At 40.3% G+C, this 26,207-nt stretch overlaps 1 protein-coding gene across 1 annotated transcript in view; it reads right to left on the reverse strand.

Moving 5' to 3' along the window:
* The window catches only part of PDGFRA (platelet derived growth factor receptor alpha), a 51,224-nt gene that overhangs the window by 10,835 nt on the left and 14,182 nt on the right, over nucleotides 1-26,207 (reverse strand). The window contains exons 4-18 of the mRNA XM_024216113.1: nucleotides 20,630-20,893; nucleotides 20,333-20,463; nucleotides 18,757-18,928; nucleotides 18,464-18,653; nucleotides 16,615-16,730; nucleotides 14,723-14,846; nucleotides 13,523-13,716; nucleotides 12,917-13,011; nucleotides 12,677-12,809; nucleotides 5,081-5,185; nucleotides 3,735-3,845; nucleotides 3,261-3,414; nucleotides 2,588-2,754; nucleotides 897-1,012; nucleotides 353-475 (exon numbers count right to left, since the gene is read on the reverse strand). Coding sequence (XP_024071881.1) covers nucleotides 353-475; nucleotides 897-1,012; nucleotides 2,588-2,754; nucleotides 3,261-3,414; nucleotides 3,735-3,845; nucleotides 5,081-5,185; nucleotides 12,677-12,809; nucleotides 12,917-13,011; nucleotides 13,523-13,716; nucleotides 14,723-14,846; nucleotides 16,615-16,730; nucleotides 18,464-18,653; nucleotides 18,757-18,928; nucleotides 20,333-20,463; nucleotides 20,630-20,893 — 2,195 coding nt within the window. The remainder of the gene's footprint in view (nucleotides 1-352; nucleotides 476-896; nucleotides 1,013-2,587; nucleotides 2,755-3,260; nucleotides 3,415-3,734; nucleotides 3,846-5,080; nucleotides 5,186-12,676; nucleotides 12,810-12,916; nucleotides 13,012-13,522; nucleotides 13,717-14,722; nucleotides 14,847-16,614; nucleotides 16,731-18,463; nucleotides 18,654-18,756; nucleotides 18,929-20,332; nucleotides 20,464-20,629; nucleotides 20,894-26,207) is intronic.

A 26,207-nucleotide genomic window follows, 5' to 3' on the forward strand; every position in this document is an offset into this window, starting at 1 on the left:
TTGTGGACAGGATATGGGAGGTACACCGGTGATATGCTTATGCAAATGTGTTATTGACTGCTATGTTATGCTACATCACAATGATATTCCTTTAGTAATTCATCCAGTCACAAAACTTGCCAGTTAAAATCTCACCCTGAAAAATACTAGTTCTGGCCAAGGACTTTTCATCTTTCAAACAGACTTTGTGAAGTCATGTGAATTAATTGAAAAAAAAATTGTTTCTCTTGTTTTCATCCAACTGTCCATTAGTGTAACCAAACACTGACCAGAAGAACCTTAACGACAGTATTATACTGACACTTATCATCTCAATTAAATACTGAAATAAAAAGATTAAGCAAGTACATACGCTGCCTTTGGAGACATAGTTGGAATCATGCATGATGTCCCTAGCCAGACCAAAGTCACAGATCTTCACAATTTTTCCTTGAGCCAGAAGGACATTACGAGCTGCCAAGTCACGGTGCACACACTGCATGGAGAGATCATAAGTCATTTAAAGAGATACCAATTCCCACGAAGGCCCATTTCCTTTGGAATGCACTATCGCCTCCCTGAAAAAACCCAAAATGTGTTGACCTTGCAGGCACAGTTAAAATTGGACCACCTATTGAGCCAGCATTCAAGAAGGGCAGTTGTGGGAGTGGGTGGGTCTTGTCAGCTGGGACAGCGTGGTGTGAGAAAGCTCTGCTTTGCAGACGATATTCTGACTGGTGGCTGACATGGTGTAGGGGAAGAAAAATGCTGCTGCTTTGGTTTTGTAATCACTTTTGTCTTGTGTTTCTAGTTAATGGAGAGGGTGCTTAGACCCCTAAAAGGACATTCTTTCATGTTGTGGTTTTTAAATCCAAAAAAGACTAGGCCATTTCTGTTTAGTTCCTCATGGCACTCACATTTTTAGAAGCCAAGAACTCCATCCCCCGTGCAACTTGGTACATGAAGCTTAGTAAATCCAGCAAACTGAGGCTGTCAGAATTGTCGTCAGAAAGCAGATTTTTGACTTCTGGTTCTGTTGAAAAAGGCGGAGGGAAAATATGTTTGTGTTATAAAAGTGTATTCAGGTCATGAAACCAGTGCCTAGTTCTTTCTACCTTCTATGCTTCCGAGGTGATGACTTTAGCAGAGGATCATGGCCCAAAACCATCTTTTCAGAATAAATAATCCCTTTGCATGTTTGCATCAATCACTAATACAGACTGCATTCCTTAAAAAAAGAAAAAAATATCCAATACTAAATATAGTTTTTGTTTGTCTTCTGTATATAGACTTTTTTTTTTTTTTACAGGGGATTGTAGAAAGCTAAGTTAGAAAGGGCCACCTACATTATGTGGGTTGTTCTTACTATTCGACATGTGGTTAGAAACAAGACATTGGTTTAGAGATGGTAACGCCATTAAAACTTTTGTACATTTTTGACCATTTCAGTTTTGCTGAGCACTGTTATGTTTCTCAGCAAGTATGCATTAGGACATGTCCAGTACTGTCACTGAAGGATCAGGAATTCTATGGCAATCATTCTTTTTTTAATACTAAAAAATAATGACAGCAAAGAGCAGACTGGGCTATTCATTTACCCCTGGTGGCCCTGAGCAAAGCAGCAGTGCACTCGTCTGCCAACTAACTCTGGGTCTGCAAATGATTCAGGACCTCAGGCCTACAGCCAGAAGTGAGCAAGCCTCTTTTGGAAGCAATGCTTTGAGTTTCTGAGAAAAGGGGGAAGGAATGGGATGCGTTGCCCTTCATCACCATCGTTACATAATCCAGAAAAGCATCTGGAATTTTTTTCGTTTTCATAAGTGTCGGTCAGTGAAAGTGGAAACAGAGAAAGAAAAATTATTAATTATTATTAATTATTACTGTCACATTGCTCAGAATCTTGCAAAACATACAAAAGTAACAATACCTTTGCCACTTAAGACTCTGAGGCTATGTCTACACTACCGTGGTAAGTCGACCTACAGTATGCAACTCCAGCTACGTCAATAAGGCCCGGCTTTACAAAGCCCTGGCTGGGATGATTTAGTTGGTGTTTGTCCTGCCTTGAGCAGGGGGTTGGACTAGATGACCTCCTGAGGTCTCTTCCAACCCTAATATTTTATGAACGTATCTTAGGTCGAGTTACCGTGGGGCGTTGACAGGAGAAACTCTCCCGTCAACTTCCCTTACTCTTCTTGTCGGGGTAGAGTACAGGGGTCAACTGGAGAGCGAACTGCTGTCGATTTGGAGGGTCTTCACTAGAACCGCTAAATCGACCACCGGTGGATTGATCTCACAGCGTCCATCCTGGCTGTAGTGTAGACCTGCCCTGAGTGTCACCATGCTATACATGGTGTAGCATGCTATACATGCTATACACCCTGGCTGCTGAGAACTTCACAGCAGAAGCAGCAAAGATAAAACTCCATTCTTCTTGCTCCACAAGCATAGGTGCCTATCACTTGAGCTAAAGGAGAATCTTTCTCCCTGGTAAGCTGTAGGAGGCTTGCCACAGATATTGGAGTAGTTCTAATTCCTTCCACTGGAGGGCAGAAGTAACACATGCATTTCTGAAAGAATGGTTTTTAACAACAATGAATGCAGTTACCTGACACAGATTTTTTCTTATATGAAGCAGGCCGATCATACATTGATCTCTGGATATCCGAATACTTAGAACCCTCCTTCCGTTCCAGCATTGGCACATACTGAGTCGTATCAGCTTGTTTCATGTCCATGTATTCGCCATTGTTTTCAAAGGATAAAATGACATAACTGAAATAATAAACAAAGACAATATTGCCCAGTGATTTGGTTCATATTTCACATGGCATCTTCATGGTTCTGCGTCTGGGTCATAATTCATTGTGATGTAGTTCATGTCACTCTGATGTACAGAAGTATAAAAAATTACTTCTCATGGTAATAAATAAAAACCATGCCCAACATTTTCAAAGCTGAGTGCCAAAATTAGGTGTCTGAATATGGATATAGGAGTCTAAATATAAGTTACCTGATTTCCTCAAATGCTGAGCACTCACACATCCCACTGAACTCAATGGGAGTTGCAGGAACTCAGCTAATATTACTTCCTGTGGCATTTATTTTAAATATTACAGTTGATCAAAGTATACCATTCATTCAGACAATTTTCATAGGGCCCAGTCCTGCCAAGAAAACCCATATAGTGAAGCCAATGGGGCTATTTGCCTAAATGAAGATTTTCATTGTAACATCATGCCCTTAATTGGCAAACTATAATCCTTTTTGTCCTTTCCCACCTTCTTGTGCTTTCATCAGCTGGGTTCATCCCAAAAATGTCCAAGTCCTTCTTTGGCTTTTCTGGATGTCGGCTCAGGAAATTATCCCTGTTTTTATGCAGGTAGTTTACCAAATCCCCATAAAAGCAGTATTCAGTAATGATGTAAATTGGACCTAATGAAAGAAGGCAAAATAATACCTTGATGATAAAAATATATATATCACTGAAAAGATAATGGAAAACCAAATATACAGGGGACCGAGTGTTAAGGATTATGCATGCCAGTATGTTGAACTGGGAGTATAACTACTAGCATGTATAGGCAGTTTTATCAGGCATCCATTTACTCACATTTATTTTAAAAAGCACTTGCTCAACATATAGACTATGTTAAATACTAAATTTTAGTTGCTTGGAACGCTCTAATTTGGGGTGGTTACAGGCTCGATTTTAGTTGCTTGGCAAACATTGATTTTGTGTTAGACAAACCTACCTGATTTAGTACAAGCTCCTAAGAGATTCACAATGTTCAAATGAGGCCCAAGATGTGTCATTATCTTCAGTTCAGACATTAGTGCCTGTTTTTCACTGGATCTAGCTGTGGCTGTCAGAAAAATAAATAGTTCAGTTAACAGTCAATGATCCTTGTTCTTGAAAATGTTAATATCGTTCAGTTAATACAAATATTGAATATGATATATTGCTTGGTTGGTTTAAACATTTACACAGAGGCCTCTTAAGGAAGCCTTTGCACTTTATCTGGTGATAGCATTTCTGAAAGTCTAATGAGAATTACTAGTCACTAATAAAGACTCAGTTCACTAGTGGGCCCAATCTATTTGCCCTTCTTTGTGGTACAAAGCAGTCATAATCCCAGGTTAGCTAACCCTTTGGGGATTCATCCATGGGTGGGCAAACCTCCAAGTGGCACAGAGACCAGTGCTTAATTTGTAATGAAAGAGGTGCCAGGCTCAAGCAATTAGGAGCTGGGGCTCAATAATGTTTTTTTTACTTTCATAACTGACATGGCAAGCCCAGAGGTGCCGGGGCTATGGACTACCAAGCCCAGAGATGCTGGGGCTCAGTCCTGGCAAGCCCTGACACAAATGAAGCACTGACAGAGCCTCTTTAGAAGCTCCCTACTGAGCATCCCTACTCCCTGACCGCACCCACTGGCTGGAATAGCCCTTAGAGGCATTGGGCAGCTGGAACAAAGTAGGGCAGTCCTGCGGCAAGTCTATTTTATGCAGGTTCAGATTGGCAGCCAGACAGCCCTAAAATCAGGGGCCCACAATCCTTTTGTCCAATCCCTCCAATCTTGCACCAATCAATCTGGCTTGTAAGATTTATATATGCAAGTGCTAACCACCAGATCACTGTGCTCATGTCAGAGCACCACTATGAGCAATACTTACAAAAATAGAGATATTAGATTCCAAAAGTTTATTGAGCTTTTTACCACTAATGTAGCTCTTTCCTGTGTGAAGGATGACCATTACCACGTTTATGCTGTAGACGTTAATTTTAAATTTCTTTTAAAGTCATTGGGTCAGCTCCTCAGCTAGCATAAGCTGATTTAGTTTCAGTGGAACTCAAGTGATCTACACTAGCTGAGAACCTGACTGATTCTACTTAGTTGCACCATGGTATCATTTTAATCTGTTCAAAAAGGTTATGATTATTTATCCTTTTCCAAACTTTCTGAGTTATCATGATGTCTAAGCCAATGCAATTAAGATATAACCTTCTAATATGTAGGGAGAAATTAAGACAATGCTAATAATCCTGCATCAGCTTGAACCAGCTAGCTTGGACACTGACACCATGAGGATCACTTACGTTTCAGCATTTTCACAGCTACCTTCATCACTGGTTGAGAGCGACTTAATCCATACGCAGTTCCTTCAACTACTTTCCCAAACGCGCCTGAACCAAGGATTCGACCTGCAGACAATAGAGTTTGTTATTCAATGAACAGTTGCTGATAGCTTATCTCAGTTTCTGCTGCCATTGCTCTTTATGTAATGCTGCTGGTATGTGTTCCTATTTATGCAGAATGAGCATACTTGTTCATCCAAAACTATTTATTATTATTACTGTCTACTCCTATCACCAATAAAAAAATCAGTTAAGCAGAAGAGGACAAGAAATGAAAAAGAATTGCTTGAATTAAATAATATTCCTAAAGAAAGACAAGTAAACAAGAGGACAAAAGCACATTATTAATCAGCTAGTAGGGCAGGAGGTGACATCACTGAGACTCCGTTTCATTCAGGGTTGTCCACTACCCTAATCCTTTGTCTGAACACTTTTAACTATAGAACACTGATTTCCTAATGTCTAATCTAAATTCTCTGTTCCAGATTCTGCTGTGGTGTAACTGACTTCAGTTGAGTTGTGCCTGCTTACCCCAGGACTGAATTTGACTCTCCATCACTAGTTTGATGCCATTACTGTCATTAGATACCATGTCATACAGAACTATCAATCTAAAGGATAATCCAGCAGAGTGCCTTAGACCCTTATGTCCACACTAACAATACGATAGCTTTGATGGTGGTACCAGCTTAGTTTAAGAATACAAAAGCAGGGACTAGCAACAATCTGAGAGAAGTTAAAATACATGTTGATTACACCTGAGGGAAAAGTCCTCTGAAGTTTAATATACAAATGTGTTTCATATGCAGGAATAGATTTTGTGGCAGTTTCCAAGTGCTGTATTAACACATCCCATGTTTAACCCACTTTATTCTGCCCACAGATCAGTTCAGACAAAAATTGTTGATTAGCACATTCTGTCTTCTGTTGTGGATTCAGTATGGGGAAGAATTGTGTATGGAACTGATATGAAGGCTTGAGGCAGACTTTCAATGAAATATGCAATATGCAAAAAATACACCCAAATTAGTACATTCCATGTATTTCATAAATTCCAGATGTCAGTATGTGATCACATTCCTGATGAACGTTTTTTTTTTTACTACCAGTACAAATAAAAGGTCATCCGGTTTCCGTTCTTGTCAGGAAATACAATATTGCAACTTTTAATGTTCATGCGATCTATACATATCTACCCTATATTGCACCTGCCCTCTCCTGCGCTTCTGGAGATGATGCTTCTGGAGAAGCTACTGTTTATCTTAACCATAATACACAGTACATGGCCTATCTATAATTAATAGACCAACTCCTATATGAAAATTCCAGCCAAAAAAAATGCATGTATCACCAAGATAGACAGGAAAGATGGGATTTTCAAAACTGGTCAGTGCTGGCCTAACTATATTCCTTCCTAAGGTCTCTCACAACTTGGTTACAAAACAATATGAGAATTTTTTTCTCTCAGCTTCTTGTGCACCAATAGGTTCCCTTACCAGTTAGGATGTGAGAACCTTCCTACAAAATTTCCACCATCCTGAGTGTGTAATTTAGCCATGGAACATTTTCAGATTGCAGATCTGTGAACCACATGGCAGGATGCAGCCCCTTAAAACATGTTGCTGATGTGGTTTCATCTTGTCATCTGCACTCTCCAATTCCGCCCACAATCGTATCGTAAAGTGAGCATGAGAAGTGCTTCCCCCTCATTGACATCTCAGCTAAATCTGGGGGTTTGTGGAGAATGGTGGGAGCACTTCCTGAATGTCAGGGACTCATTACTTCCCCTTTTCACCCCCTCTTCACATATTTTTTAAAGTCCTGCCCCCTATGTCTTTTACACTTGCATTTTGATATCAAGTGGGAATTAACTGCTTAGAGCTAGATGTTGCATCTGCCACAGAGCTCCTTATGCTATTGGTACAGAGACATTGACTGGCAGCCCCTCATTAGACTATACATTTTCTTTTATTTTTATTATAAAGGTGCCAGAGGAACAGCCCTAGAGAGTGAATTCTTCTATTTCTCTACATAGACAGACAGCAGGGATAACAAGCTTCTTCATACTGAAAGAGAGGGCCATATCCATGGATGAGAAAATGCCTCAGTTCAGCCTCGATCCCCATTCGCTCCTCCGCTTCTCTGGTGAGATTGCTGAAGAGAGGGGCCATTTTTTGGCAATTCTAGGCCAATTTCTGCTCTCAGGGGCACAAGTATAAATCTGGTAAGTTACTGAACTCAGCAGAGCTGCTCCAGACGTAGACCTGTGAAATGGAGACTATTCACTTCAGTCTGGATTGTGACAATTAATTCATTTCAAATCCAACCTCCAAATGGTAACACAGTCACTGGCATGAGATGCTAGTCTGTGATAGTGCCTAATAAGTGATAGACTCTGTAAGCCATATCCAGTCTTTTGAGCTATTTAGGGTCATTGATTTCAATGGAGTTTTGTGCATGAAGCAGCTACATAATTGAGATATTAGGTTGGTTTTTAAATAGGGCTGTCAATTAATCACAGTTAACTCACGTGATTAACTCAAAAAAATTAATTGCGATTAAAAATTAATCGCAATTAATTGCAGTTTTAATCGCACTTTAAACAATAGAATACCAACTGAAATTTATTAAATATTTTTGGATATTTTTCTACATTTTCAAATATATTGATTTCAATTACAACACAGAATATAGTGTACAGTGCTCACTTTATATTATTTCTTATTCAAAATATTTGCACTGTAAAAGTGATGAACAAAAGAAATTGCATTTTTCAATTCACCTCATACAAGTACTGTAGTGCAATCTCTTTATCATGAAAGTGCAACTTACAAATGTAGATTTTTTTGTTACATAACTGCACTCAAAAACAAAACACTGTAACACTTTAGAGCCTACAAGTCCACTCAGTCCTACTTCTTGTTCAGTCAATCACTAAGACAAACAAGTTTGTTTACATTTCCTGGAGATAATGCTGCCCGCTTTTTTATAATGTCACCTGAAAGTGAGAACAGACGTTCACATGGCACTTCTGTAGCAGTCATTGCATGGTATTTACGTGCCAGATATGCTAAACATTCGTATGCCCCTTCATGCTTCAACCACCTTTCCAGAGGACACTTCCATGCTGATGACACTCGTTAAAAAAAACATCATGCATTAATGAAATTTGTGACTGTACTCCTTCGGGAGAATGGTATGTCTCCTGCTCTGCTTTACCCTCATTCTGCCATATATTTCATGATTTAGCAGTCTCAGATGATGACCCAGCACATGTTATTCGTTTCAAGAACACTTTCACTGCAGATTTGACAAAACGCAAAGAAGGTACCAATGTCAGGTTTCTAAAAATAGCTACAGCACTTGACCCAAGGTTTAAGAATCTGAGGTGCCTTCCAAAATCTGAGAGGGACAAGGTGTGGAACATGCTTTCAGAAGTCTTAAAAGAGCAACACCTCCAATGCAGAAACTACAGAACCCGAACTACAAAAAAAAATCAACCTTCTACTGGTGGCATCTGACTCAGATGATGAAAATGAACATGTGTCGGTCCGCACTGCTTTGGATTGTTATCGAGCAGAACCCATCATCAGCATGGACACATGTCCACTGGAATGGTGGTTGAAGCATGAAGGGTCACATGAATCTTTAGTGCATCTGGCACATAAATATCTTGTGATACCAGCTACAACAATGAACGCCTGTTCTCTCTTTCAGGTGACAATGTAAACAAGAAGCAGGCAGCATTATCAGGCAGCCTTGTTTGTCTGAGCGATTGGCTGAACAAGAAGTAGGACTGAGTGGACTTGTAGGCTCTAAAGTTTTACATTGTTTTAATTTTGAGTGTAGTTTTTTTTTGTACATGATTCTACATTTGTAAGTTCAACTTGCATGATAAAGAGATTGCACTACAGTACTTGTATTAGATGAATTGAAAAATACTATTTCTTTTGTTTTTTAGAGTGCAAATATTTGTAATCAAAAATAAATATAAAATGAGCACTATGCACTTGTATTCTGTGTTGTAATTGAAATTAATATATTTTAAAATGTAGGAAAACATCCAAAAATATTTAAATAAATGGCATTCTATTAAGAGCACGATTAATTTTTTTAATCGCTTGACAGCCCTATTTTTAAATCTTGTTGGTAGTCTGGGAATGAGAGCAAATCCATTAATAATGTGTCTGTCTGGCTTCAGCAGTCAGAGTAGCACTGGATTTTTAATAAAACTATTGTGGCAAATCAGTGGCCATCTAGGAGATCATGGGTGTCACTATGTCACACACTGGCCATTCAGAAATCCACAGCAACAGCAGGGATAGAACTCAAATCCTGGTACTCAAAAACACTATTCCCTACCACTTCAGGGAAAGAAGAATGTCAGTTAGCTATTAGCAGTGGAAGGCCTATGACATATAGCAGGGCAGTTCTGATTATATCCAGCAGAGGGTAGTGGTGTTCAAACACATTGATCAGATCATTGCAATATAATTTCTCTCTCTCAGGTAGTCCTAATTCATCATGTTTATAGTATCTAAGCTACATCACTATATGTTATTTTCACAGGACAGGGTTCCCTCCCCTTGGATTTTTATTGCAAACAGTCCTCACACACACCAGTGGCAAATTCAACACCCAGTGCTTTATTTACAATGTGCTCTATAAATGTTTGTTCCCCACAACATAACTTCTCCCCAAGTCTTCATCTACTACCAAAGCACAGGGCAAGGGAGAGCGCTCATCTCTCTGAAATCTTAGGCTTCTTTGGCTTGAAGGCACAGCCTTCTACCTTGGGCTCTTCCTGCCTCTCTCTTTTAAGGGTAAATTCCAGTTGACGAGCTGAATCACCCAGCTAATAGTTAATCTCTGAGAATTTAAATTATTACCTCCTCAATTTACCCCAGGTGGAAATGCTTCCAAAGAGCACGGAGTGGTGAGTCAGCTTGGGCTACTCACACTCTGTCACTGTAATACATTGCGGGAACAAGAACAAAGCAAAATTGTCAGTGTGACCTCAATTTATTGAATTCCAGTCAACTGAAACTCCAGTAACCCAAAGCAGACTATGGTCACCTAACATGGTATTGCACTCCAGATACCACAAGCCTATAAAGCAGGTAGAAGGATGCTGGCTGGCTTACACAGCTAGAAGAGGAAGTATACACATTAAAGGAACAACACCAGTTAAGCCACATCCCCAAATTTTCCTAAAGGCTTTGGATAACCTTTAAGATCTTCAGTAACTTACTGCATTGCTATATAACTGATAGAATAGCAGAAATTCCATTTGGGGGGGGAGGGAGATCCCATCATACCAGTAAAGTCAAAGGGATTCACTGGCATAAATGAGGGCAGAATATGGCCCATATGATGAAACTGCCTCATAAGAAAGATATATATGATGAATGTATATTCAGCATGTCAAGAAAAATACTTGTGCTATCCAGATTGCTGTAAGAACAAGCAGTGCCATTTTCTAAAGTTAACCTTCCTGAATTTACTCATAAACAAGAATGCATTGAAGTAAACTGATGCTGATGAGTCAAAGAGAGACAAAAATTACTGTGGTGGACTGTTAACAACCCAATTCCGATAATTGTTTTATACACATAATTAAAGCCAGGGATGTAGTCAAATAATTCCCATAAGTATCCACCATGGTTTGGTCTGCAGTTAGCAGAGCAAATTTAATTAAGTGAATTTATTTCTGAATCAGAAATTCCTTGTGATACATTCACTTGAGAGTCAACAGAAATCCTCTCTCTGGCAAGAACTGCTTTTGATTATATTGACTCACACAACAGGAAATAGAAATAGAACATGATTTGTAAAGTGTATAAAAAAATACCTTTCATGGTTTTCTTCACTTGTTTGTGTATTATTTGGTGCATAGATACCTCCATAATGGGGATGTTAGAAATGCTTAAGATGCTATAGATAGATAGGAGAGAGAGAAAAAGAGGCAGGCAGGCAGGCAGACAGACAATTATTTATTATATCACGCTACCCAGAATTGTGCTGGGTATTTACAGGTCATCTATAATGGTATGAGAGCCTTGCCCTGAAGAGCTTATAATTGAATTCCACATGAGACATGACAAAGAGACAACAAAACAGTAAAGCAGGGGTGGAAAGAAGAAAAGCAGTGTTCACAGAAAGAAGTTTATGTGACAATGGCATTTGACATCATGGATTTATAGTTTTAAAATATTTTAATAAAACTGCATAACTACTTCCAGATTACATTGGGTCTCTACACATAGAACTATAAATGTCTTATAAAATGAAAATGTCATTGCTGACTCAATTCTTGTGGGCATCTCAGCAGAAGTGAATCGTAAGGCAGGAATTTAGGGAGGGAAGGAGAGGCTAATGGCCTGACAAACCTTTTGGGGAAGGCGCTATGTGTGAAGCAGTGTGGAAACAGGGTGGAAGAGGGATATAGGAGACACTAAAGTATGGGGCTCAAGGCAGACATCTCTGGTAGAGAAGAGTGGTCAATGGGTAGTGTGAGGAGAGAGACAGGCAGATAAGTAGGCAGGGACAGTTCCACAGACCCTTGAAGGCAAGGACAAGGAGCTTGAACTTGAGGCAGTGAAGCAGGGATAGCTAAAGGAAAGACTGAAAGAGACAGTGACAGTTTTGTAGGGTCTTGAGGGGAGCCATGTGGAGAGAAGGAAGGCCAGAGACAAAGAGGTTACAGTAATCAAGACAGGAGAGAGCTTTGCTGTCTGGAAAGAGAAAAATTTGGATCTCAGAAATATTATGGAATAAGCTTGGATGTGAAAGGTGAAGGAGAGGTAGAAGTCAAACATGGCCCCAGATTTCAAGCCTGGGTGTCAGGGAGGATGGTGATGTGACAGAAAAAGGAGAAAGAAGAGGATTTCGGAGGAAAGTCAAGGCGCTAAGATAGGTAGGTAGATAGATGTATTTTTGTTGTATTCAGAATAATTTTCCATGAAAAATCTGTTTGTTTGTTTGTTTGTTTGTTTGTTTGTTTGTTAATAATTTTGTAAAGATTCTGCAGCAGCACAGAACATAATAGTTATCAGCTATATTGCCAACCATGGCCAAAGAGATTCACAGTTGTCCTTGGACTTTCTGTTCCTAAATCCAAAGCTCCTACCAATGCCACTAAAGGAGAATTTCCATTAACTTTAGTAGTATTAGGGTTTATATGGTCTATGGTCCAGACACTAGAGGGTGACATAATCAAGCACACTTGGGCATGTCTGAGCTTCTGTCCAGTACAGGGCAGTGGTATTTATATAGTTGCCAGGGCATTCTGATTTCTAGATGTTTTGCAAGACTTTTCTGGTTTTGTTTATGTACCAGGTTAAGAATTCTATTAATATTGGATGGCATAGAATTGTCATGGTCTGATCATTCCATTTAGCAATATAGAAAGTTCTTTCTATATAAACAGACTTTATCTGCAACAGTTTGGCTCTTCACAGAGCTCACTCAAAGAGTGCAGGTCAAGAGCTCTGATTCCCCACATGCATTAAATCAATGTCTTATCTCTACAAAAGAAGAGGATCTCAAAGTTCTTACCAAGTACTAATCCATCTCTAGGAAACTCCCATCTTGAGTCATAGGGCAGTTGCATTGGGTCCACATAAATGTACTCATGGCCATCAGGGCTGATAGACTCAATTACTCTCCATCTTATCTCATACTTTGGTTTCTGCCGTACACAATAAATGAAACATAAATTGTCAGGCTCATGCCTGATTTAAGAATGGGTCAGATCACTAATTCAATTCAATATAGAAATTACATATTTTAAGTTACCTGTTTCCATATGATGACCAGGACAATCAGTGAAATAATCACAATCACTATTAACACTAGGACTGCTGCAGCCACAGTTAATTCTGATCGCAATGCTGTAGTAAAAGAAAAGGCCTCAGTTTAGATTTGCCTTCTGAATGCAGAGGGATGTGACAGAGGCCCGAATTTGTAGGTGACTGTAAGACTCCCACCTCCTTTGCCATCAAAGTTCTTGTGCACTGCAGATGTGAAAAGTGCAGTCTCCAGAGGCAGGGGGCATTAAGTCATTCACTGCCTATAATAACTCTGTCTTCCTATTTCAGGAACAACAGTGGTTGCCTGGAAGAGACTTCCATGGCCATTAGTAACTAAAATGAAGAGATGGATCATGGAACCACATAATATGGGAAAGATGGATTCAGAATTAAGACCTGGAGAATGGCTCTTGCTCAAATGTCTGGGGAAGAGCTGCCAAATCTGTTTTCATCATTATTTACTTTCAAAGATCTGGTGTTTTACCTATTAGACATTCACACTGCATAATAATTTCCAGATTTGATTGGGTTTATTTGAGGGGGAGTTTGAAATGGCTATTTAAATCTCTCAGGAGTGACAAAGTTAACTCACTAGGAGCCACAAGCTTCAGTTCCCGAGTAACGGCACCAAGAGTGTTCCTCGCCATGCACCGTACTACCAGGGTTTCTTCTACCTTTTGGAAGGTCACCTGGCTTTTCACCTGGTCCTTATCAACCCGATGAGCCTCCATGTGTATATTTGAGATGTTGTTAGTCAGAAGCATCCACGAGGTATCATTACTGCATCTGAAGAAATAGAATATCCATGAATATAGACATCAGATTTATGGATGGATGAGCAAGTGTAAACAAAATGAGGATCACCCTAACCACCCTTTCCCTACTCCCTTTCTCTGGCAAGAATTATTTTAAGGACCAAAGATGTTTAAGTATGTACCCACTTCCTAACAATCCTCTGGCTCCCCTCCTCCTAGAGCCAATGAATTTCTGATCCCTACCAGCACTACCACCTTTGAAGCGCTAGTAATGGAGCCCCGCAGGCCTGGCAGCTCACTGTTGCTTAGTCCAAACTTCGCATTGCTCTGGGGCTTTCTCATTACACCCCAGAATTCATGGCTGGCCTCTGAAGCTCCACAAATCTCTTTGGGACAGAAGAGAGGGGGAAATCCCATACAGTAGCATGAAATGTTTGTATAACGACAACAGAAAGTATCTGAGGTTACCAGGGCTGCTGGGCCCCACCAGGCTTGTTGTCTCTCTGTGCGATTGTCTCTAGAGGAGGGGGAGAAGGGGTGACCCCGAAACTAGATCAACAAATGTGAGGGGATTAATTAGTTAACATTTCTAAAGCACTTTGAATGTAAAAAATATTATTATCTGCGGTGGGCTCAGTTGCAGGAAGAAGGTGGATGGGGGAGTGTGAGAGGGTTATGGGATAGGTTAGTCTGCTGAGGAGATGGCAGGAAAGCCTCAAAAGATATGTGGATAAGCATCTGACTTGCTCATCTAAACTTCCCTGAGGTTCACTCATCACTAATTAGGTACCACATCTTAGAGAAATCTGTTAAATAGATACAGCATATGTGTTCTACAGGACAAAATCAGTAGGAATGATATTAAACCCCACCCCATCCATATGCTGATGAAGCATAAACAACTTGTCACTTTGGCAAGACAAACCAGAATCATAGTTTCCAGAGGACTGATAAGGCATGTGTGTCATGAGCTTAAATTATGTTGGTCAAGAAAAAACGTTCACATATGGAGATAAAGGCACATCTGTTTTTCTTACTTTTTAATGTCCTTGCAAATCAGCCATTCCACGTCAGGGAAAGGCGTCCCTTGTGCCAAGCATTGGACCGTCTGTCCCCCTCCAGAGCCGTGGTGATCCACCAGTTTTAGAATTGAAGCTGAAACTAGAAGTGAATTGAAAAGAGCATGTTAGAATTCCCCCCACTTTATTTGGCTTAGAATTACAAATGGAACAGGACAGACTTTAAAATTGCTGTCATTTGTCTGACCAGCAGCCTAGCAAAAGCATATTGCTCTGCTCCTCAGGGAATCCAAGTCTGGGTCCTAAGCTCTTGGCTTGCTCTCCGGAGTCTGATTTTCCCCTGAAGGATATGACTAACTCAGATTGACTTTGATGAAAGTTACTTATATCCTGTGGGGGAGAACGGGGCTCAGGCTACAGCACAGTCACAGAAGGGGGCACTGTGGAAGGGGTGTGCTTGGTCCTGGGGCACAGAGAGAGCATGAGAGCCTCACACTGCTCCTGAGAGACACCAGCTGGGTGGCAATTTGGATGTCTCTGACTGGATGCAGAGAAAGCCTTATCCTTCCCTACTCAGCCACATTTGAGAGCACAGGAAGAGTAAAGATGAAAAATACAGAGAAAACCAGAGGACACCCCCTCTCACCCACCTCCCAGAACTCAGCCATTTAGCAATATCCCTATTACTATTACTTATTTGTAACATGGGAGTGCCTGCAGGAAGCAGCCGGAGCTTGGCCCCTCAGGAGCCAAGAGGACTTTTCAGGTAGGGAGGGAAGAGAGGGAGCAGCGGATCCATTTTCACAGGAGGAGGGAGCAGAAAGCACCCAGCACCTCAGTGTGGCTCTGCTCCTTTCTCCCTTCCCTCCTTGTGAAAATTGGGTCAGGCTACTCTCTGGTCCTTCCCCTCAACATCCATGCAACACCCAGCCTAGACAGGGGAAGAGGGTGGGGTAAAAAAACCTCTGGAGCTGTAAAAGGAGCAGGTGAGGCTTGGGAAACAGCAAGTGTTGGGTTGGGGGAGACAGAATTGATGTGGGAGCTGGGTAAGGGGCAGAACTGATGTGGTGGCTGGGAGGTAATTAATTGCTGGGCTGACGGATGGGCAGATATGGGGCTGATGTAATTAGTTAGAATTTTGCGGTCTGGCGAGAAGCTGGAAGCTCCACACCATCAGGCAGCCAGTGAGAACTCCTGCAGAGGGGACCAAAGTCACCTCACTTTATAAATTTGGGAGAGTTGGCGACACTGTAACTGTCACACACACACTGGCATGGAAGGGCGAGTTCAAAAATCAAAAGGTAGACCAAAAAAGCCACAAGTATACTCATGATTTTGGCGGATCTGAATCATTATTTTGAACTTTTGGGACTGGCAATACTGGAAATATTGTTTCCACAATGTGATTCTTCTGCAGAGGATGATAAACTGTATAAGTGTGGAGTGGCAAAAGGTGAACTGTTGTTCCTAAGGGTCTTACCTGAGTGACCAGTCAGTACAATTGACATACCGGTAGGAACTACTCTTGGAAAACACCAATCCAGCTCCAGCCAATCAGCTAGTATTGTGCTAGTAAGCGACATGGCAGGGAAGCAGCCAAACTAATTTGCTGCTGAAATCATAACACTTAGCACTCTTCGTCTTCAAAGCAATCCCTTGTGAAGTAGCTTAACAAATGTCCTCTCCATTTTGCAGATGGAGTAACTCAGGATAGGCAGGGAGATAAAACTACTCGCACAAGGCCACTGAAGAAGTCACAGTCAGGATTAGAACACAACCATTCCTGGCTTCCAGGCCTTTCATTCTAGTAGATCTGTAGGTTAGCAGGACACCTGGTGCTTAAATGGACTTAAGTCTTTGCTGTCTACGGCTACCTCTGCCCAGTCCAATAGGGTTCTTGATATTCTTACCTTGTATTAGCAATGAGAAAGTATAGCTTTTAGTCTCTTCTCCATTTTCAGCAACCAAAGTATAATCTCCACTGTCTTCTTCCTTGGCCCGAATCAGTTTTAATATACTCTGGACCCTATAGAAACAAGAGATTTTACAAAACATAAGAATAAATTAATCCAAATAATTTAAAAAATCAAGCAATTTTTAGTAAAAAATCTATATATTTAATGTAGGTATATGGTGACTATAATGTAGTGATACTTTGCATTTCTATAGTGCTCTTCCTGTCAAAGTGCTGTTTAAATGTTAATTAATTCTCTCGTATGAGAAACACGCAAGCATTATTATACCCAACAGGGATTTAGCAAGGGCATTGATGTGATCAAAATGATGACCAAGAGATTATTTTGGGAGCAGCATTTTGGAAAGACTGGAGAGGGGCCAGGATAGTATCCAGAAGACCGGACTGTGATAAGGTTGGAGAAGGTTGCAGTAGTCAAGGTGGCAGATGATCACAAGTTGGACAAGTGAATTAGCTCATAGGATGGAAAACGATATATTTGATATATTTGGCTGCTGCTGGAATGAAGTGTCTAGTTCTGGTACAAACAATTCAAGAGGGACATTGATAAATTGCAGAGGGTTCAGAGAAAAGCTTCAAGAATGATTAAAAGATTAGAAAACACACCTTATAGTAACAGAGGGTCCTGTGGCACCTTTAAGACTAACAGAAGTATAGGGAGCATAAGCTTTCGTGGGTAAGAACCTCACTTCTTCAGATGCAAGTCATTACCTTATAGTAATAGACTCAAAGAGTTCAATCTATTGAGCTTAACAAAGAGAAAGTTAAGGGGTGACTTTATGATAGTCTATAAATATCTACATGTGGAACAAATATTTAATAGCGGGCTCTTTAATCTAGCAAAGAAAAGTATAACATGATCCAATGGTTGGAAATTAAAGCTAGACAAATTCAGACTGGAAATAAGGTGTAAATGTTCAACGATGAGAGTAATTAACCACTGGGACAATTTACCAAGGGTCATGGTGGATTCGCCGTTACTGACAATTTTTAAATTAAGATTGGATGTTTTTCTAAAAGATCTGCTCTAGGAATTATTTTGGGGAAGTTCTATGGCTTGTGTTATACAGGAGGTCAGACGAAATGAACACAATGGTCCTTTCTGGCTTTTGAATCTATGAATGCTGTGTAGGAAGCAGCAGTAGAATGCGGAAGGAAAGAGGAAGAAGGAATCAAAGATGCTGCCCAGGTTACGTTTGTAGGTGACAGAAAATGATAACATTGTCAACAGCAATGGAAAATGAAATAAGGGCACAATGTGTGAAGGAAAAAATATGAGCTTGGTTTGGTTTGATAATCTTGAGTTGACTGCAAGCCATCCAAGCTGAGCTATCAGAGACACAGTGAGAGATATGAGAATGAACTATAACAGGAGAAGTATATCTGAGAATTGCCACCAGAGAGATGATAGTTAAAATTATGTAAGAGAGTGAGGCTACCCAAGTATAGGGTATAAAGGAGAAGAGGATGGGTGAAAAGAAAGAGCCTTGACAGACTCCAATAAAGAGGAGGAGTGGGAATGCAATGCCCCCAAAGGAGACATTTAAAGAACAGTAAGTAAGGCAGGAAGAGAATCAAGAGGGGACAGTGACATGGAAGTCCACAGAGGACAGGATGTCAAAGAGGAGGTGATGATGAAAGGCTATAGCAAGGCAAGAAAGATGAGGTTGTATATAATGTCTTGATTTTTCTCAACAAATTCTAGTCATAGATTTGATAAAATGAAATCACAAGGTTTCTGGAAGAGAAATTCAGATTGTCACCTTGGCAAAACCTTTCTTTACCTTGTCTCATTGATCTTGTTTGAACTGGTAACAATCTCTGTAAGATTCTCAGTCAGAGTCACATTGTCCTTTAGCCAGAACATTTTTGGAGCTGGGTACGCCTGCACATCCACTACAAAATTTTTGACCTCATGTAAATTGACAGCTTCCAAAGGGCTAAATTGGGGGTCCAGATGAATGAATCCTTTATCTGTAAATGATACAGATTCACATAAATAATGCTACTCACTTTATTTCAAACATGGTATTTGCCAGCATGCTAACAATTTTTGGACACTAGAATTAGACTGTACCATGAACTGTAATGACTACTCTCTTATTTTCTTTAACCTCCTTGGTTGCATGTCGGGCCGTACATTCATAATCCCCGGTATCTTTCACTGAAGCCTCAGGAATGGTCAAAGTGTAAACCAGCTTCTGGGAGGGAACTTTAATGTCATCAACTTTTATCACACCTTTTTCTTTCTGTGTTTTGGAGAGAAAAAAAATCTTTTTTAAACAACCCAGCTGCAGGAAATAAATACATTATAAAAGAATTAAGATTCCATTTGAAGGAGAGCAATGAAAGAGTTACTGCTATATGGTCCAAATTCCATATTCAAAAGGAATGGCTTAATCAGTTAGGGACAAATTTTCAGACATGGATGCAGCAGGTGTGCCCATAAGAATATACAATTTTGGAGCCAACTGCCAAAGGGTGAGTAGGTTAAAAACTGCATATGTTGTGCATTTGGAGTAAAGTATCATCTAAAAATTAGGTGGAGAGCCTAAAAGAGCATTTTAGTGCTAAAGTATGCTAAGGGAGTGTATCCTTTGACTCTGGTGATGATGCTGTTGATTTTGGTTCTGAATATTCTTTGATCAGTTCCCACAAGGTGAGGATTCTTAATATCTTTTTCCTGACAGATCATACCCATTTCCTAGTTTCTACATTCAGTGTGTGCTAATTCTGAGAATAATTCATTGGCAAGGGCAGGGGGTGAGGGGGGGTGTTCAGTTGAGAATAAAAATGTTCCAAAGGGAAGACAGCACGTGCATATTGAGGGATGGGAACCAAAAATATGTTGGGGATTGTGTGAAACTAGAATGATTGGCAGGAGACTGAAGTTATGAATTGTAAAACTGAAATAAAATGAAACCGTCCTATATGAAGTAATTTTTTTTTCAGGCTCTTAAATTTTTTTAAATGAAAGCTGCATTTCTAGGTCACAATTATTCTTCAACTTTACAATAACCTACAATTATCAGACCTTTTACACAGCAGCACACCTGCACTTTATGTGGAACACTGACTATAAATGGGATTTCACTGAAGAGAAACCTTCACTTCAGAACACACGTTATGAGAATTTGGGACTGATTCTCCTCTCACAACAGGTTTTCATTAGTGTAACTCCACTGACTTTAACTGAGTTACTCCTCATTTGCACCAATGTAACTGAGAAAAATCAGCCCATCTGAGACTATGACTTGAAGGGAGTCATTTTTAGAGTCAGATTCACTTCACCACCAGTGTTGTATGCAGACATTTTGACATATTTCCAGAACATTCCATTTTTGTTCCACCAGGCTTTCTAGAGCACAAATTCACAGAGATTTTATTCCTTCAACGCTAGAATCCCACTCCCTGATAACTTCTTATGCTCCTAGTCACCCCTCATCTCCCTTGAATGCTTTGCATACTTACTAACATGAATTCTAACACCTGATACTGATTTTCTATAGTGATAAGCTAAAAATAAAAGAAATGGTTCTGTTTTCTCTCTTCCTCTGTCCTCATTCTAACAGTGAAGAGCTGACCCCTTCACATCCCCATATTCCTCACCAACTGATAATTACAATTATGCAGAAACAAAACGAGATATTTACCACTTTCCCTGGATAATTCCACTGTAAATTAACCACCTCGTTGTCAAAGACCACACAAGTTACAACAATCGTTTCGCCTGTTTTATATACAGTTTTAAGGGCCTCAATCTCAACTGGCAGCTCTGAAGTAGCTGAGGGAAAAAGAAAGAGAGTGTACCAAGTTTAAAAACCATGTGCAGTATATGAATGGTGGACTTCAAGGACTAGATTCCAATTTTGTTTACGCAATTATGGTATAAGCAAGAAGAGAATCAGGCTCAATATTTTTACTCTCCTTTAAAAACTGAAAAAGAGTACCTTTCAAAATGTAGATGAAAAACTGATCTGACTTGAACTCCACTTCTTTAACAGTTGTTTGGCATGTGTATGAGCCTGCAGGAAAATTTCCTAGGAAGCCTTGTTTGCTGTCATAATAGGCATATACGACCTTGGCTTCACTGTTAACTAAAGCTACTTGAGCATTAGGGTCACTTGTACGACAAGGGATAATGGTGGAATCACCATCTTCTACTAGGATGAATTGATCCTCTGGTAGTAGAGGAACGAAGGGTATATCTGGATCTGTAAAAAAGATATGTATTTTTACATTATATCATTTTTAATGTGTCCATAGTACAAGAATGGAGACATCAGCAGATAATTATGCACCTTGATAGAAATGAATATATTTTGTTTCTTTACTTTTCCAGCAATTTCCTTTATCATATGTAAAACCACAACTATGTTAAAGTCACACACAGAGTCGACACACTCTCACCATAATGACATTTGCCATCTGATGAGACATGTAAGAAGACATCTCAGTAGTCCAACTAGTAGTCAGGATCCTATGTAACAGAAATGTACCAGACTGGGAAGTTTAAGGCCTCCAGGAAAAAGAGAAGTGTTATTATTTCCTTTAGATGTGGATCTAGTGGAGTTTTCCTACAATGCTATTCACAGGCAAAAGGCAAAAAGCCAGAAAACCACTAATGTTTAGGTGTGAAAATTGTTGCCCATTCCTGCGGGATAAAATAAAAATGAAGGGCTGAACTCTGCCTTTTGTTATGCAACCCCACTAACAACAATTTCCAGCAAAACCTTCAGGGTAGAAGTCCCATTTTCCAGCTCAGGGGCCTTGATTTATATTTTGGATCTACATTAACTGACACACACAAAAAGGATATTAGGCTGCTTAGAATAAATGTCCTGGCTTTCACTGGTGTAAATCACTGTGATAGAGCATGAATAGCCCAAGGACATATCTACATCACCACTTTTGTTGGTATAACTTAATTTGCTCAGGGGTGTGAAAAAACACCCCCATGATGGAAGCACCGGTGTGGACAAGCTCTCCTGTCCGCAGAGAGCAGCTACACAAGCTGACTCACCACTCTGTGCACTTTGTAAGAGTCCCCACATGGGGCAAATTGATGAGACAATAGATTAAGTGCCAGGTGATTAACCAGTTAACAAGGTGATTCAGCTTATCAACTGAGGACAGTGAAGAAAGAGACAGGAAGAGTATGAAAGGTCTAGAGAAGTCCATGATATCAGGGAGGTAAGAGCTCTCCCCCCCTCACATCCTGTGTCTGGAGAGGAGGTAAAAGCCTTAAGCTATGGGGAACAAGTGTTTGTATAGCACATTGTAAATAAAGCACATGATGTTGAACTTGCCACAGGCGTGTGTGATTGTAGAGAGGAATCCAAGGTGAGGGAACCCCAGTCTCCCCATTCCAGTCACCCATCATTTCCTTCTTTTATTCTAATTCCTTTTCAACTGTAATCTTAGAGCCCCTGTAATCAACGGTAAGAGTTCCTGAAACATTCATTTTATAAAAACCACTTTTTAATGTTCCTCTCCCTCCTTCTCTTCTGCCTCCCCCCCCCCCAAATAAAAAGTATTAGAAACCAAAGACATTGATTGGATTGGTTTTCAGCTAAATTAGTTAGATTGTTATTTTAAAATATTTCTATCTACATAGCTGATTCTATGTATTTCTATGTGTCCATCACCATGGTACCTAGGTGTCATTAACTATGGTTGTTCCACGTGGTTTCTCCAATTATGAGACACAACCATAAAAAAGCAAACAAATCCCCAATATTTTTTAAAACCAACACAATGTACCCCAGTTCCAATAGCCATCCAATCCAAATTCGGTTTAAAATCTAATTGCAAAACATACCCAACTTTAAAACAGCGGCTCTGAAAATGATCATAATCTGCCACTTCTAAACACACAAATAACTGCTGCAAACCTAAGAGCTTGTGAGCCAAGGTTCATCATCAATTTTAATAATGGGAGTATAACACACTGGCAGGCTCCTTGTAACAACAACCCAAACACAGCACTATAGAACTCATATCCACCCAACTCGGTACATTTGCTTTCCAAATGTAATTAAAAACAGAAAGAGGCTTCACCTAGGTTTTTTTCCTGCTTGTATGGCTATTACATCCTTATGTAACAGTCATAAAGCATCCTGGTTTTAAGAAAGAAATTTGCTTTCCCCCACAGCCCTCGTAATTTATTGTAGGGAAAGGAATTGCTTTGCACAAAACAAAAGACAAAAAAAGTTCATGGTGGAAACAGAAATTTTCCTGAAAATTCTAAAATTAGGTGAAAAAAGATTAACTTTTGCAACAGTGTCAGCTGGCTCTTTAGTGAGGGGGGAAAACTACACGATGCCTATGCCTTGCAGATCTGGTAGGTCAGGTCTAGGGGACTGTGACAGAATGTACGCCTGTGTCCACACCCTACCCACTGTTGTAATAATCTTTGTACAAAGTATGCCTTGCAAGGTATCATCTGCAAACTCATTTGCTAGTCAATATTCTCCTGATAAAATATGTGTGACAACACTGTAGGTGAAGTTATAAGATTCCACTGTATGGTGATCTTAACACATGTTCCAAACTGAGGTTGGCAAACTTGTCTGTCTCAGGTTTCAGAGTAGCAGCCGTGTTAGTCTGTATCCGCAAGAAGAACAGGAGTACTTGTGGCACCTTAGAGACTAACAAATTTATTAGAGCATAAGCTTTCGTGGGCTACAACCCACTTCTTCGGATGCATATTGAGTGAAACATATCGAGGAGATATATATACACACATACAGAGAGCATGAACAGGTGGGAGTTGTCTTACCAACTCTGAGAGGCCAATTAAGTAAGAGAAAAAAAACTTTTGAAGTGATAATCAAGGTAGCCAAGTACAGACAGTTTGATAAGAAGCAAGTGTGAGAATACTTACAAGGGGAGATAGATTCAATGTTTGTAATGGCTCAGCCATTCCCAATCCCTATTTAGCCCTGAGTTGATTGTGTTTAGTTTGCATATCAATTCCAGCTCAGCAGTCTCTCGTTGGAGTCTGTTTTTGAAGTTTTTCTGTTTTAAGATAGCCACCCGCAGGTCTGTCATAGAATGGCCAGACAGGTTAAAGTGTTCTCCCACTGGTTTTTGAGTATTATGATTCCTGATGTCAGATTTGTGTCCATTAATTCTTTTGCGTAGAGACTGTCCGGTTTGGCCAATGTACATGGCAGAGGGGCATTGCTGGCACATGATGGCATATATCACATTGGTAGATGTGCAGGTGAACGAGCCCCTGATGGTATGGCTGATGTGATTAGGCCCTATGATGGTGTCACTTGAATAGATATGTGGACAGAGTTGGCATCGGGCTTTGTTACAAGGATAGGTTCCTGGGTCAGTGTTTTTGTTCAGTGATGTGTGGTTGCTGGTAAGTATTTGCTTTAGGTTGGGGGGTTGTCTGTAAGCAAGGACAGGTCTGTCTCCCAAGATCTGTGAGAGTAAAGGATCATCTTTCAGGATAGGTTGTAGATCTCTAATGATGCGCTGGAGAGGTTTTAGTTGGGGGCTGAAGGTGACAGCTAGTAGTGTTCTGTTATTTTCTTTGTTGGCCCTGTCTTGTAGGAGGTGACTTCTGGGTACTCGTCTGGCTCTGTCAATCTGTTTTTTCACTTCAGCAGGTGGGTATTGTAGTTTTAAGAATGCTTGATAGAGATCTTGTAGGTGCTTGTCTCTATCTGAGGGATTGGAGCAAAACACTACTGTGCTAATAAGCGATGGTCACATAAATACAACCCTGTACCGGAAACCTACTGACCGCTACACTTACCTACATGCCTCCAGCTTCCATCCAGGACACACCACACGATCCATTGTCTACAGCCAAGCTCTAAGATATAACCGCATTTGCTCCAATCCCTCAGATAGAGACAAGCACCTACAAGATCTCTATCAAGCATTCTTAAAACTACAATACCCACCTGCTGAAGTGAAAAAACAGATTGACAGAGCCAGACGAGTACCCAGAAGTCACCTCCTACAAGACAGGGCCAACAAAGAAAATAACAGAACACTACTAGCTGTCACCTTCAGCCCCCAACTAAAACCTCTCCAGCGCATCATTAGAGATCTACAACCTATCCTGAAAGATGATCCTTTACTCTCACAGATCTTGGGAGACAGACCTGTCCTTGCTTACAGACAACCCCCCAACCTAAAGCAAATACTTACCAGCAACCACACATCACTGAACAAAAACACTGACCCAGGAACCTATCCTTGTAACAAAGCCCGATGCCAACTCTGTCCACATATCTATTCAAGTGACACCATCATAGGGCCTAATCACATCAGCCATACCATCAGGGGCTCGTTCACCTGCACATCTACCAATGTGATATATGCCATCATGTGCCAGCAATGCCCCTCTGCCATGTACATTGGCCAAACCGGACAGTCTCTACGCAAAAGAATTAATGGACACAAATCTGACATCAGGAATCATAATACTCAAAAACCAGTGGGAGAACACTTTAACCTGTCTGGCCATTCTATGACAGACCTGCGGGTGGCTATCTTAAAACAGAAAAACTTCAAAAACAGACTCCAACGAGAGACTGCTGAGCTGGAATTGATATGCAAACTAGACACAATCAACTCAGGGCTAAATAGGGATTGGGAATGGCTGAGCCATTACAAACATTGAATCTATCTCCCCTTGTAAGTATTCTCACACTTGCTTCTTATCAAACTGTCTGTACTTGGCTACCTTGATTATCACTTCAAAAGTTTTTTTTCTCTTACTTAATTGGCCTCTCAGAGTTGGTAAGACAACTCCCACCTGTTCATGCTCTCTGTATGTGTGTATATATATCTCCTCGATATGTTTCACTCAATATGCATCCGAAGAAGTGGGTTGTAGCCCACGAAAGCTTATGCTCTAATAAATTTGTTAGTCTCTAAGGTGCCACAAGTACTCCTGTTCTTCTTGTCTGTCTCAAACAAAGGAATGTGCGCTCTGCTTACTTTGCATTTAAGCAATAAACAAGTCACTGCTTACTTTGCATTTAAGCAATAAACAAGTCATCAAGCAGGAAGGGTAGACAAAGAAACCTCAAACAGGTAAGAAAAAACAGCAGGGAACATCCTTCTCCATAGATTTTTTGTCTCCAGAATCTCAGCTGGAAATGTTTTCCAGGAGGGGGACTAACACTATAAAAAGAGACAAACACCCCAAAGGAATCCCTCCTCTCTTCCTCTCTCTCTCTGTTCATTGCTTAACTACACCAGAAGGGACACAGGAAGCAGCCATTGAACTGGCGAAGGGATCCTGGCCTAAAAAGTTTGGTCAGTAAGACTTCTGAGAGCATGTGGTGAGAAAAACATTGCTTTGAATTTAACATAGTTTAAGTTAGGCCCCAGCTGCATCTTATCTTTTCCTTATAACCATTTCTGACTTGCATTCACTTAAAATCTATCTCTTTGTAGTTAATAAACTTGTTTTATCTAACCCAGTGTGTTTAAATTGATGTGTCTGTGAAATTCCATTTGAGGTCACAAGGTGTATGCATATTATTTCTATTA

This window comes from Terrapene carolina, unplaced genomic scaffold (genome assembly GCF_002925995.2).
Source record: "Terrapene carolina triunguis isolate 2854851 unplaced genomic scaffold, T_m_triunguis-2.0 Scaffold66, whole genome shotgun sequence".
NCBI classification, from domain to species: Eukaryota; Metazoa; Chordata; order Testudines; family Emydidae; genus Terrapene; species Terrapene triunguis.